Below are 14,996 nucleotides of genomic sequence, written 5' to 3'. Positions count from 1 at the left end.
CAGTGGAAATAAAGACATCTTTTGCTGAACTATTTCAGCTGAAAGAAGGCAGATATTATCCCATACACATAAAACTAACCATTGGTAGTCAATCCATACCAATCAATCCACAGCCACAAACATGTAATTTCATGGAAATAAAATATCAGCTGTTGACTCACTAAACAAAAACCTGTCTAACCAGAATAGTTAATGGGTAAAACCAGACAGATTTGGGAGCACTCTCCATGATTTCATCAAAATACTGGGAAATGCAACACGGATATAGAGACATCTCACAATGTTTGTTAAAGCAACTTATTACTTTCATTATAAAAATCACATCTGACACAATCATGACAATGCACCGCGGCATCTCCTCTCTTTCGTGTGAGCATAAAGATGAAAGTGTCAATTAGGGCAACAAAAACCTGGGTTTGGAGGTTTTGGAGCTGGGAATCTGTCTCATGTCCAGTCTGCAACTGCTGGAAGAGGTGCCTTGCCGAGACATCTCTGCAAAACAACTTTTCTCAGATCTTATACCGAATAGAAATAAAAGCTTTTCTCTGCCATGGTCTCTCAGTTCTTTAGACAGCCTTGGGAGTCTTGAAAAGCCATCTCAGTGGCTCTACACGCTGCCAGCTGGTTTGATTTTTAAAATACCCATATTGGTGGAAACTTCAGATTTTCCCAGAGTTTTCTTCATCACAGAGACTGAGAAGTCAGGTCCAAAACTTACTGCTGTCAACACTGGCAATCAATTTAAATGATTTTATGTCTTTAAGACCACGTTTAGAGGGAGGTTTGTATTCTGTTGGTTTTTTGCAAGAGGCATCACAAGGAATCAAGCAGAATAGATGTGTCACAGGAAAAGGATGGAATCAAGCAGGATGGCTTCACATTTATATGGTGCCATCCAAAAAGGGCAAATCTACTCTCTTACACAGCCACCAATATGGAGAGTGATGCTAAAGTCAACAGAAGGATGCTCTGCTCTTCCAGAGAACAGAATTTCTCACAGCATTTATATTCCCAAGTTAAAAAGTGACCTTTAGACACATGACTCTACATGCCACTCACTTGTTGAATAAATCTCCCCCAAACAAAATGAAAAACGGAGAATTAATCTCAAAACTAATCTGCACTGAAAATGAAAAACAAAACTGTCTGTCAGTCAAAAAGCTGACGGGACAGATGGTATTGGGCAAAGGGATCCATAGTGTTGAAATAAGAGCTTATATCAATACTTTGCGCTTCATCAGCCATCTATTTCAACGCTTTGAACCTGGATAATTAAGGATTATAACCACCCAGGCTGTGCAAACCCATAAACACACAATTTCAGAAGCAATAAGATTAACAAAACTATATTAAAAAACTGTAACAGACTAAGAACAAACGGAGCTGGTTCTTCCATGTGCAGTTGAGTCCCTGAGAGGCACCGTGTGCCCTGACTTACGGTGTTTGCAGCCGGGGCCAGTCCAGCCCGGGGGACACGAGCACTCTCCAGTGACGTGGTGACACTGGGCACTGCTGCCACAGCTGCACAGCAAGTGGCACTTTGGTCCATAGGAGCCGTCGGGGCAGGCTGAGAACAGATGGGCAGACTGTGAATTCACCTACGTCAGGCACAGAGTGATCTGTCCAAACAGACAGCAACATCTCGCCCCCTAAAACGTGATTTAGCTGAATCCAGAAATCAAAATGGCAAGATGAAAGAAATAACTGTAATTCATACCCTGGGTGGGTGAGGCCAGGTCCTGTAATGTGGGAATAGCTTTTGGAGTGACTTTTGGGTACTTCTGTGTATCTGTCTTGCACAGAGGATGGAAAACTGCTGGGCAAACCTTCCCTAAAATTCACTTTGTGACTAACAAGGATTAAAATATGCCACACTGAGGTCTGGCACAAAGCAGGGCTGTCCCTGAGAACCTGTCTGTGCAGCACAACAGCCATACTCAAGCAGCCTTTTAACACCCAGAGGCTGGGTAAGCAGCACAAAACAGTTCCTTGAGTGTACTCCCATAGTCTCTAGCTGCAAGGATAGCCCTGACACTAATCCTTCATCCTCACTATTATTTAATCCTAAATTATATATGTTAAAGAATGCTGCTGAAAACATAACACACAGTGATGCCATACAGGCCAGCTGGTCAGCACCTCCTGCCAAACAGCCAGGATTACAATGCAAGTGCTGTGGCTATTAAGCACTGTATTCCTAAGTACAGTTTGCCATAAATTAGGTCTAATGATAACATCCTTTTGGGATGCAGTTTAGCTGGTCATCTGCATTTATCTGCAATCTCCCTCCCATAAATAATGTCCGGGGAATTTCTGAAGCTGAAGGGCACTTTATTTTGGATGAGCACGTTGCATCTCACAAAGCAAGAAGGTAGAAATCATTAAGTGAATTTTCAATCTGACTTTCTTTTCATGGGGAAGGCTGATGCAAGGACTTACTGTCAGAGCAGGATGCCCCAGTGTAGCCAGGGGGACAGTCACAGGCTCCAGTTTCTCTGTTGCACTGTCCCCCATTGGCACAGGGTTCACAGGAGGACTGGCAGTCTGGTCCCCACCAGCCAGCTGGGCAATCTAGGGAAAAAAATACATGAGGTTTCCCCAATGCCATTTTCTGCTACAGGACAATTACAGATTTCTGTAGAAGAATTTAAAAGTACCAGTAAAATTGAGTTGGATTGTTATATTATCTCTACAGACCTACAGCCCTGTCACAGTACACTGCAGCATGTGAGAACTCAGCTAAAGAGAGACCCAAAGGCTCTCTCCCAACTTCCATCACTGTGTGTCTGTTTATTAGTTTGGTTTCTGACACAGTAATATCAGGAGTATTTGGATGTATCTGAAAAATTAATTATTGCACTCAGCAAAGGAGATCTCCAGAGGATGGTAATCTGCAGGAGGGAAGGGCTGCTGTTGTATTTTTGCTGGGCTGGTGGGGGTCTGGCTGGTCACACAGCCCAGAGGGACTGGATGTGAGTTGGAGCCCAGGTCTCCACTGCTCCACCTCCTTTGTGCTCTGTGGAGTAGTGAGACACAACCTGGGTCCAGCAGATGCTCCTCAGGTGTGTGACAGCCAGAGCTTTGAGAGTGGCCAGGGTACATCCCACGTCTCAGTAGTTCAGTGTCTCTGAGACTTTTTACATCCCTTTACTTAATTACCCACAATAATATTGTCCTTTTTAATTACTTCCTCCATTCTAGGTTCTTGCTGGTTTAACAACAGCTGTTTTTGGCCAAGGCCCCTCCACTGAGACACCCTGTGTGCCTGTGGCAGCACAGTCCCAAGCTCTGCTCTGGGACTCCGAGCTGCTGCAATGCACCAACATCTCTGCCCAACTTGTACAAACCCAGCCCAACATACAAATCACTGCTATTAACTGGAGCAGAGACATGGGGCAGGATAACTGAGCCACACTCCCTCTTTTCCAAGCAATCCCACGCAGTGGATGTCACCTGTTCTGCACCAAGACTGATCCATTATCCATTCTGCAAATGAAGCACATTGCACTGCAGCAGTTTGGGTGGGAGACAGAGTGATTGCACATCTTATCATGTCTTCCAAAGCAGGGCACTCATCACCCTGGTGCAACACACCTTGCTCACACGTAGCACCAGTCTTCCCAGCTGGGCAAACACACTGCCCTGTCTTTGGATCACATGGTGCTCCTCCACAGTTGCACCTCTGCCTGCAGCTCACCCCAAAACTCCCAGGCTGACAAGCTAGGACGAAAGAAACCCAAAGACCCGGTTAGGAAGCATTTTGAAGACATTAGGAGGCACCACCACCACCAATTTTTAACTGAGCTGCCCTGGTAAAAGTGATCAATATTAGCATTAGTGTCTCAGCAACTGGTGGTCTGTAATTAACTGCAACAGAGCTGTGGGAAATTCTGTGCCTGAAGCTTTAAAAGCAGCTACAGTTACCTGGACAAATGTTAGTTTTAGTAACTGGTCTCAGCCTTGTTCCTCGACCTTTGCGAGCAGAGAGAGACAGCATTTGCCAGGCTCCAAATATCACTTCAGTTTCAGTGGGGAACTGCCAACTCGTATCAACAACAAATGTGCCCTTTTATTTGCAACTTCTATATCTGAACATAAGTTTCCTGAATACTCTTTCCCATCCAAAGTGCATCTCCCAGGGAAACATGCAGTGAGTACCTACATAAATGGCATTTTTCTCCATGAAACCCAGGTGGACACGGATGTTTGCAGACTCCTGTCTCAGGATCACACAAAATATCAGGAGGACAGTTGCACCTCAGCTTGCAACCAGCCCCATAAAAGCCAGGTGTGCACTCTGGAAATGGAGGTAGACAGAGAACATGTATAAGAAAAAGGAAGAGTTAAGAAAACTGAACTAAAATCAGAAAACATAATGTATGTTTTAGAGGTGGTGATAACAAAGTATAAATACTTAATAAACATTTGCGTGGACATTTCACAGAGGTTTGTGCTCATATACAAGCCAGAAACAGAGTGGTAGAATAATTAACTTGTAACTTATTGAATTAGGATACTTAAGGATATATTCAATTACAGCCATTACAGAATTCTCTTATATGTCTGTACATTCTGCTGCTCTCTGCCTTGGTGCAAAGCCAGTGCTGGGCAAGGGATGCTCCCTGCCAGAACTGAGCCCCATCACCAAGAATGCTAAAATTATTAAATATTGTCACTATTGTTCTCTACTAAACCCCCAGAACCAGTGCCATCAATCTGTCATGTTCCTGTCTGCCCAGAGAAGAAACCCTATTGCTTTACTCCACTGCTGTCTGGAAAGGGCTACTGAGACATGCAAACATGAATGTGGAATACAATTCTCTTTGAACTACCCCCCAAAAACTACAAAGAGTAAGTTTGAATTCAAAGGGCTGCAAATCTGAAGGAAAAGCAGCATTGCTGAACCCATTTACAAATCACACTGCTGCCACAAAACACGGGGTTTGCCACTTATTTACTGTCTGTGTGGAAAAAGCACAGAACAAAAGTGAAAACTCCCACAATCTTCATTATTTAGGGCTGTATTAGAATTTGGGTTCCGGATTTCTGTTGCTATTTGATCAGGCTAAAACTCCTGCATTCTTAAGCTGTATTCCCCTTGATGTCCCTGCGACCCTGTGCCATCAGGGCTAAAAAACCCACACTAAATTATGAGTAGAATAGGACTATATTAGTAACAGCAGCCAAACAAAACAGATGGGCAGAAGAATGAGAAATTACTGGGATAAAGGAATAAGCAGAGATGGGGAATCTGGCTTTCCAGGGTACCTCTCTGACACTTCTTGCCGTGATACCCAGGCTTGCAGGTGCAGGAGCCGTTCCTGGCGTCGCACTCCAGCGTGTGCTCCTTCACACACTGACAGTCCTCCGAGCAGCCCGCTCCGAAGGCCCACCTGGGACAGGCTGCAGCCAGATGAAAAGGAGCCATTAGCTCTGCAATCATGCAGGAGTTGTTTGGAATTGCACGCCGCTGCAGAACGCCACTGCTGCAAGAAGCAAAACCCTCGCTTTGCTCCCAGCAAACGCGATCCCCGTTCCTGTGGCAGCGCCTGCTCGTGTGTGGGTGGGTAAAACAGACTTCACATGACTCCTGTGTTAAGTGATTCATTTCATGTCAAGCAGCATGTGAATGCGAGAACCAGAAACGTTTCAAAGCAAACTTAACTAAGTTTCTGAATGAAAAAATATTTGGGTGCGCTCCGAGACAAAAGTTTTCATTAAAAAAAACAAACAAACATAAAACAAAACACAGAAGATTTTCAGTCTTGCACAGATTTTACAAACAAAGCCTGTAAGTACAATGAAACTTGCAATGTTTTTGGTTTACTTCTTTTTTTCCCATCTAACATTTTGCCCTCATCCTGCCTCTGCTCCTCAGCTCCCACTCCAACCACACTGGCAGTCCCTAACCAGCTCCAACCAGGCTCTAACCTCGGCAGTAACCCTAATGTTAACCTGCCCACCCCAACCCAACCCTACCTGTAGTCCTCACCTTTGTGTGTCAGTAAATCTCTGTCCTTATGGCAAAGATTAATTGCTAGAGGAAAAGATTAATGAAGTTTTTGTGGCCTCCTGACACATGTCCGAAGTCCTGCTACTCCCAGCCCATTGCAGAACCCAAAGCCTCACTCATTTTATCATAGAATGATAGAATGGTTTGGGTTGGGAGGGAACATAAAGCCCATCTAGTTCCACCCCCTGCCATGGGCAGGGACTCCTTCCACTGGGCCAGGTTGCTCCAAGCCCCGTCCAACCTGGCCTTGAACACTTCCAGGGATGGAGCAGCCACAGTTCCTTTGGGCAACCTGTGCCAGTCATCACTCTTGTAGTAAAAAATTTATTCTTAATGTCTAATGTAAATCTGCCATCCTTCAGCTTAAGACCATTTCCCCTTGTCCTATTACCTTTCCTATGTAAAAAGTCACTGTCCTCCCTTTTTGCAAGCCTCCTTTATACCATGTGGAATCTTTCAACACTATTATGTGATGCGTGCATTAAGCAGATCTGAAAAATGCTGGGGACTTACTGAGGTGGCAGAAGCGCCCGTAGAGCCCGGGGTCACACAGGCAGGCTCCATAGAGTCTGTGGCAGTAGCCCTTGTTGGCACAGTTGCACGGCTTGTTACAGTTCTTCCCAAAGAAACCTTTCGGGCAACCTTTGGAGTGCACAAACACAGCAAGGAATCAGCTGCCAAGGGTTAAAACCCCAGCTCCAAATCAGTTTGCTTTTAGCTGGCGCTACAGAAAGCCCAGGCTGGCCGGTGGCTGACCTGCAGCTCACCAGCCACTTGCTTTCTCTCACGCACTGTTTTGCTCATTATTTAAAAAAAAAGAAACAAGGGGGGAAGAAGTGGAGATGCTCCAGGCACGGATGGGGCCGTACCATCCTCGCAGAGCCGGCCGTGCACTCCGGGCAGGCAGCGGCACTGCCCCGTGCCGGGGTCACAGGAGCCTCCGTTCTGGCACTTGCAGACACCAGCACAGCCTCTGCCGTAGGTCCCGGGGGGACAAGCTGTGGAGAGAGCAGGGAAGGTGAGCAGACTAAGAAATCCTTCCACTTTGCTGTAAAAAAAGCGAAATAAGATTTCAGTCATGAAAACTGAGCAAGGAGAGAGTCCTTTTAGTCCAGCGGGCTCTAAACAGAGTCATATTCTTTCTATGTAAGGCAATGGGCATCTATCTGGTATTTACTAGAACATTGCAAAGGACACCCGAATTAATCAAGCTTTGTGAAGTACTACATCACGTATCCAACCTTCCCCTGCATGTGCTTCCCTCCCCATAATTCCAAAACCTCTGCCTGTCAAGTTCAGAGCTTAAAAATCAGAGCACAGCTTTGAATATTTGGAGATAAAAATTTTAAACATTTTTTTTCCCCTCTCCCAAATACTATTATGAAAATAACACTGTGTTTTTCCAACACAGTCTCTGAAACTGCCCAGATGATCAAGGCAGCAATGGGGCCACAAAAGCAAAACCAAACTGTGAGATGAAGCCTCGCTCCACTTTTGCAGCCTGAGCTGGCTGAGTGAATACAGTTGCTGGAGTCATCTGACTTAACTGACATTTTATCAATGCACATTAAGAAAGTTGACATTTCACATCAATTTTCATTCAGCTTCTTTGGTGTATTATTAGAGAAATTTAGTTGCAGTTTTCTCAACAGTTTTAGCCTACCCCGAACCCAGGAACTATGCTGTATATTAAAAAAGTAAGAGAAAAGACTGAAAGCAATCACTTATGGCTAATTCATTAAATATTGTATCATCACTATCAATGCCTATTTTGCTGGACTACGGGTTTGGCTCAATAACACAGGCCTATTAAAGTTCTTTAAATTCCAGAGGTGAATTCCACCAATGGATATTGACTGTAAATATACACCAAAAAAGTTATTATTTATAAAATTAACTAAAGAATTTATATTCTACCTTGAGAATTTTATAATCTATCCTGAATCATCGGAGCACCAGGAATAGAAAAATATACTAACTTGATAATTTGATATATTTGCTAATTGATAACTGTCCTAGGGAGGCTGGAAATCATCATTTTAATCCTCTCCATTCTTATTCTCTCAGCTGTCCCCAGTGTTTACAAACCAAACCCACCATCAGTCTCCCAAAATAACTATGGGCAGACTGTTGGTTTCAATCACTTGCTGGGTTTTCTATATTTCTGTCCTTGTGATGACGCCTGATAAACAATCTTGATGGCAATTAACCTGAAGATTGCTGTCTACTGATGTCAAGTAATAAATTTTCATCGACTCTTTGTCTCACCAGTGACAGCACAGACTTTCTGAGTATGATGGGCCATCATATCACACACCATGAAACAAAGGAACTCATCTCAAAAGCACAGGAAATCTGCTCAGACAAGCAACAGACAAGTTTTGCCAAACTGCAGATGAAAAACAGCGAATCAAGAAATCACCACTCTCTTTCCAGTTGGTTTTGACACATACTTCTGAATCAGAAAGATCTTCTGCCAGGAAGCAGGAATAAGAAGAGTGGAAAGCTATTATAAAGGGCACTGACTTGGCAAGAGAATTCTGAAAAACACAATTTCCAATATGAAAAAATAGTCGTCCCAAGAATATGATGCTAATAATAAAAACAATTATAAGGAAAAAAATGGAAAAAAAATGAATAAAGGCAATGTCTTGGGATGCTATGATGGCAAAACTGAAGTTTAATGTACATGTCCACCCAGATTGTCACACCAGCTGCTGGGACAGACTTCTGAAAGTCATCGAGGCAAGTTGTGGAATGAAGCATGGCCAGCAAACTTTGGCAGTTTTTATCAGCAGAGTGAATGAACAGCAACCAAATATTTAGGAGGGTTATGATGCTGTCCTGTACTGGAGGGCAAGGACCTCACTCTTTGAGGGTTTGCATTGTGTCCCACAGCACCCCTTACAATTTCTATTTACTGTGCCCCAACACAATAAAATTTTGATGTGTTCCTTAAAGAGCTTTGCAGATTAGAAGTACGACAGGTTATTCTTATTTCCTACCTGCAGTGTCCCAGCACGAGGACCAATTGCCCACTTCTCAAACCCTCTGTACTCACTCTCATTGCAGATAATTCCAGTCCAGCCAGGGGGGCAAACACAGCCGCTGTGGTCGCTGTCACACCGGCCCCCGTTCAGACAGTCCTCACACCTCAGGCTGCAGTCGTGGCCGAAAGTGTTATCAAGGCAAACTGAAATGAAAAAAAACCCATACAATGCTCAGTGAGCAGCCAGATAAAATGCTTCCACACAAGCTCTTACCTATTGTTAGGTTGCAAATGCCACCGATGCAGTGCAGAAGACAGTCCAAAACGGAGATGCCTGAATTTTCCTCTTTGAATTTTTGACTCTAAGTAAAAGGGAAGCTGGGAGTTTAGTTGAAATTTACTCCCTTAAATGCTGTAATTCCCCAGCAAAGAGCACTTCAAGCTACTTCTTAAGAGCAAATATTTTGCCTTCAGAGAAGTGAATTTGCACCTAATGCTTAATATTGAATTTATTGGGAGAGATTCTCCTTCTCTCCTTGCTAGGTTAACTCTGTTGTTCTACTGCAGTAAGTGGATGTAGTGCTATTTAAATATTGTTCATTGATATTTTTAACAGGATAGTTTGAGTGTTATTCTAGGATAACAAAACAAAATACACATTTATCACTTCCTTTTTTCTTCATGCACATGAAAAAAGCAGTTAGTTTATACAGGAAACCTTATATGAAAATGCATTCCTCCCTCCCCTTCTCCACTCTCCTTTTCTCTCTTGCACCCTCATGTTCTCTTTGTGGGGTCTATCGAGAAAAACATAGAAAATAAGTGTTGTGTTACTGTTTGATAAAATACCTCAGTGGCATTAAGATCCCATCCACATGGTCACTTTATTGCCTTTGAGGCTTTGTGGCTGTGGCTGGAGGCTTTTTGGAAGGAGACTTTGAACAGCACCTGAAAGTGAGCTGGCAGCTTATTACAGCATCCAGTAAGTCACAGGCTGGTTGCTTTTCACCAGCAATTTTCTGTGTGAAGACAGATTTCCTCTAGGTCTGAGCACCCAACTCTTAGTTCCCTTTTCTGCAGCTGAAAAAATGCCCAAGCTTTCAGAGACATTCAGAATCGCAGTGCTCCCACTTGGGACAGGTTACAAATTCGTATTTCAGCAGAAGAATACAGATTACCATTAAAAACATTATGCTTCCACATTAAAAAGTCATTCAAGCTGTAGAAAATATTTAATTACTTACACCAGCTTATTGATAAAACATGATCTTTTTGTAATACAGATAGCAGCTCAAAAAATATGTCTGAAAGTATAAGCAATAAATTACTATCTGGGAGATAAAAGAATCTACTAAACCATTTAAAGTTCTATTTCTCCATCACCTTTTCCTACAAACCACTGTGTGCTGCAAAGCCTCAGCCTTAGAAAAAGTGCAGCTTCTCAGCTATGACTGATAAGACCCAAATTTCTGTGGCTAAATATAAATAAAACATGCAAAAAGTGGTCAATAAATATTTGATTGTGGTTTCTAGGCCTGATAATTTTGCCTGTGGTTATCTCATTTATCAGTTTCCCAATTGGTTATTGGTGTCGCTGAGTCCGGCTGGATGCTGTGTGATTTGGGGGGGGTCTTAACAGTTTTGTTCATAAAAACAAGTTAATTTTTTATCAAAGTCAAGACCAGCTTCTGATTTTTGCCTGTAGGGTACAGTCCTCAGATGAGTAATTAGGGCTTATATAAAAATCACAGGACACACAGAGGAAAAACAAGAAATCTCACTCGTCCCTGGTGACCCACCAGCACTCAGCACGAAGCAAACACGGGGTTTCACCTCATAATAGTCTTTAAGTGGTGAAGTTTCCACTTTAAGGTGGCAAGACTGAAGTCATGCAAAGCCCAGGTGGGTTTGCAAAGCTGCTCTGCACCCACTCCTGTGACAGTGGGTGCTCCTGTGCTGTTCATCACCACTGGTGCCAAGCCCTTGGCCAACCTATGTGGATGGGTCTGTCCTTTTCCTGGAGAACATGTCCAAAACATCAAAAGACACCTGAGTCTTCAGAGGGTTGTTTGTTCCACAAACAAAAATGCAAATATCTTAAACAAAAGTCCTCCAGTTGTTATAAAAGGGTTTGTAAACAGGGACATATGGTGCCCCCACACTCCCTTTCCCAGCTCTAGGAGAAAGGGAGCGTTTCCCAAGGGATTTTGTACACTCAGTAACCCACACAATCCTCTCACCCTCGGGATGAAGAGATCTCTCTGGCTGTTGCCTCTGGGGCTCTGCGCAGATACCCTGTTTTCCAAGCAGCCTCCCAGTCCTTGCTTGCTGTGCTGCTCACTTTCCCCCTGCAGCCCCCTGTATCCCTCCCCACTGCATCCAGGCAGCCTCCCAGTTCCTCAAACGTGTCCCATTTGGGATGGGACACAGCCTCATCCCTGCTGGCACGGAGAGAGGCAAGAAGCAGGATTAACGCCCATCCCGACACTCAACCCCGGCCATCCCAGCACAACTCTCGCCCCAAATCCTCTTTCCGAGACCGTTCCCCCAGTTTGCTGTGGTGGCTCAGAGCACTCAGGGCACTCACCGACCCTGTGCACCAGGGTGAGCTCTCCTCGGGGGTCTTCATCCTCGTACAGGGCCCCGAGCGCGTAGTGGAGGAGCTGGGGGGGACCTCGGAACTGCAGCCCCGGAGCACCAGCGAACCCCACTGCCTCCTCTGCATCTGCCTCCTCCCCACCTAGGGCTGACACAAACACACACCATCAGCACCTCAGTCTTCCCCCACAGCGCTTTCCTCTCATTTACATCTTTTTCTTTTTACTATGACATTGGTAGGTTTTCCAGTGACACCCCTGTTCAGTTTGCCCAGCGGTCACAGCCAAGTCATTTTCTCACCTGGACTTACAGAGTTTCTGCTACTCAAAAAAAAAAAAAAAAAAGAGAGAAGAGGGGAACCTCCCCATCTTTCCCTTTTCTTTCTTCTGGAAATAAACTCTGGTCCTGGCGAATTAAAAAAAAAAAAAATTAAACGAAGAGATTAATTTTCCTCACTTGAAGTTTGAGATTATTTTTAGTTAATGAAGGTCATTACTCTTGCTCGTTTTGGAGATGACAAATAGAGAGTCAGGCTGGCTGTGCAATTTATTTTCAGAAACACTAAAATTTGAGTCTTAAAATGACGAGAAATCAGTTGGCTTTCTTTTTGGTGTTGGTTGCAGTATCAAACTCTGCCCAAGCTTTAGCAGGTGTTAAACTTGGTTATAAAACTGAGTTGCTTAGCTAAACTCTGTACTGGTTACACTGGCAGAAATCCAGCCTCACACCATTGACTAATGGAAAACTTGCTGTGGTTGATCAAAGCAGAATCTGGCTACCTTTTCTTTTCCACAGGATGTTAAACTTCATCAAACAGTGAAAGAAAACTGTCAAAACACTATTTATTTAAAAAACATGAGCATTAGGTTTTTGAGCATGTCCAGGGTATTTAAGTGTTCATCTCCCATTAATCTTTGGCAAAACCCATTACTGGAGGATGAACTTGGATCCACTCACCGCACGTAGCTCTACCCTGGCCACGTTCAGAGATGGCTCCAGTTGGGCTCCCAAAATCCCAGGATCTGTGAAAATCCCAGTTCCAAAATCACATTTTAAATACTTAATGGCCCTCAAGATATAAAAAGAACTCACCGACACAGGCCCATCTGTTATCACCGAGCCTGTACCCCTCCTTACAGGCACATTCGTACGACCCCAGGGAATTAACACAGAAATGGTCGCAGTTGCCATTATCCACACGGCATTCATCCACATCTAGGAAATCCAGATAGAAATGGTGATTAGGAGCAAGTACCACACTGTACCTGGTTGCATTGGACAAACTGTTCTGCACATAAGAAAACCTAATTTTCTTTGTACTCTGGGTCTCTGTTTCTCACTAGTATTGGAGATATGAAAACATTTTAGGGCAACGTGGAACAGATTATTTGGATGTTTTTGTTTCAAGAGCAAACAGCTGCTTTAAGCTGTTAAGCCCAGTTGATCCTTCAGTTATTTTGAGGGCTCTTCTTTTGTAGAAGGAGTCTTTAACACACATCAGTATACAGTGTCTGTGGAGAGAGGAGGAAAAGTTCCGCTCTGCTGGCTCATCTCTCCTATCCCCTCTTTGCCATGCTGAATGCTGGGTTATTCCTGTATTCCAGCCTCATAAAAAGGAAATTACACATTTGTAAAACCTTATCAGCAAAGCTGGCAGAGGGTCAGCGATTCTCTCATTAGGGCAATGCCTACAAAGCCCTGCAATGGGCTTTGACAGCATTTCTTCTGCCCTTGGTTGTGCTTAGTTAGATTTAGCCTCTGGTATCAAAGGACTTTTGACAAGGGCATGGAATGATATAGAACAAGTGAGAATGGCTTTAAATTAACAGAGGGCAGGATTAGATTGGATATTAGGAAAAAATTCTTCCCTGTGAGGGTGGTGAGGCCCTGGCATAGGTTGCCCAGAGAAACTGTGGCTGCCTCATCCCTGGAAGTCCCTGCTGCTCCCATCAAGGCCAGGCTGGACAGGGCTTGGAGCAACCTGGTCTTGTTGAAGGTGTCCCTGCCCATGGCAGGGATGTGGGAATGAGACGATCTTTAAGCCCCTTCCAACTCAAACCATTCCATGATTCCATGACTCACCGTCGCAGGCACAGCCATCGGCGTTGAGCTGGAACCCCCCTTTGCAGGCACACTCATAGCCCCCCACGTAGTTGATGCAGAACTGGGAGCAGCAGGACTCCCCAGTCTCACACTCGTCCACCTCTGCAAGGAAAGGGCAGCACATTCAGCCCTTGGACACAGTCTGAGCTGCTGCCACAGTTCTGCTCATGGCTACTGTGCTTCAGTGCACATCTTTTTATGTCTTCCTCTCCCTTCACCCACCCAAAGCACTGTTTGAATCCTGAATCCTGACAGCAGCTGTCTTCTACCTTCTCCCATAGCAGCCAACACCCTCCATGTCCAGGGAGAGGCATCTCCTCCACAAGTCTCAGCTGCCACGAGGTGACTTACAAAGCATCAGCTGGTCTTGCTGGTGACCAGCAGTAGGACCCAAGGGAACAGCTGGAACTGTGTCAGGGGAGGTTTAGGCTGGATATTAGGAAAAGGTTCTTCACCCAGAGGGTGTTTGGGCACTGGAACAGGCTCCCCAGAGCACTAAGCCTGACAGAGCTCAAAGAGTGTTTGGATGACACTTTCAGGCACTTGGGGTGTCCTGTGCAGGGCCAGGAGTTGGACTTGATCCTTGTGGGTCCCTTCCAACTCAGGGTACTCTATGATTCTATGAAAACAGACAACAGCTAGGACCCACCAGCCCTCAAATACCTGCACTTTAGCAGTAACCTACATTTAACCACTTGGACTTTACATTTAGCCTTATTCAGTGCAAACTAACAGTGAAACAATGCTCTGATCCAACAAGGCATTTTACTGGACATCAGCAGCTGGTAGGGGCAATTATAGTCTTTGTTAACTAATTGCAGTTTTGATAACTAATTGTCTGTTGCCTCGTCCTGCTCTGTGTCCACCCAGAAGTTGGTAGCATTGACTCCCCTGTTCTGGTGATTAGATACAAGAACTGAGTTGTTATCTTTGCACTGCAGGCTCCTGGCTGCTGTCAGCCCGGGCAGGCTCCTGAGCAGCTCAGTGGCCATCCAAGGGCCACCTTGTCAATGCTGAGTCTGCAAAATGCTTCTGAAGGTTGCCCAGCTGAGCAGCTGCAGATGGGAGAGGTCAGTGTCTCAATTAACCTTGGAAGGAGCACCAACTTTATGAGGAAACACGAGCAGGAGAAAGAAAATGTAATTAATCAATTGAGGTGAGGAGGCCACTGTGAAAATGATTAATGCAGGTTATTTGAATGCAGTGTTTTCCAGAAACGTCACAAGCTGAGCTCCCCTGCAGTATGTCAGGTGATGCTCTGGGGTCCACCAACAGCTCCTTGTTTGTGCAGGA

At 44.6% G+C, this 14,996-nt stretch overlaps 1 protein-coding gene across 1 annotated transcript in view; it reads right to left on the bottom strand.

The window, feature by feature from the left end:
• The window catches only part of LOC103763290 (multiple epidermal growth factor-like domains protein 6), a 186,532-nt gene that overhangs the window by 33,136 nt on the left and 138,400 nt on the right, over window positions 1-14,996 (bottom strand). The window contains exons 11-21 of the mRNA XM_029962323.1: window positions 13,683-13,805; window positions 12,693-12,815; window positions 11,590-11,748; window positions 9,075-9,206; window positions 6,883-7,011; window positions 6,527-6,655; window positions 5,269-5,403; window positions 4,163-4,297; window positions 3,595-3,720; window positions 2,440-2,571; window positions 1,439-1,567 (exon numbers count right to left, since the gene is read on the bottom strand). Coding sequence (XP_029818183.1) covers window positions 1,439-1,567; window positions 2,440-2,571; window positions 3,595-3,720; window positions 4,163-4,297; window positions 5,269-5,403; window positions 6,527-6,655; window positions 6,883-7,011; window positions 9,075-9,206; window positions 11,590-11,748; window positions 12,693-12,815; window positions 13,683-13,805 — 1,452 coding nt within the window. The remainder of the gene's footprint in view (window positions 1-1,438; window positions 1,568-2,439; window positions 2,572-3,594; window positions 3,721-4,162; window positions 4,298-5,268; window positions 5,404-6,526; window positions 6,656-6,882; window positions 7,012-9,074; window positions 9,207-11,589; window positions 11,749-12,692; window positions 12,816-13,682; window positions 13,806-14,996) is intronic.

The sequence above is a fragment of the Manacus vitellinus genome, unplaced genomic scaffold (assembly GCF_001715985.3).
Source record: "Manacus vitellinus isolate BGI_N305 unplaced genomic scaffold, ASM171598v3 scaffold_45_pilon, whole genome shotgun sequence".
NCBI lineage: Eukaryota > Metazoa > Chordata > Aves > Passeriformes > Pipridae > Manacus > Manacus vitellinus.
Note: the sequence above shows the minus strand (reverse complement) of the source record. Positions and strands in the feature narration are given on the sequence as shown.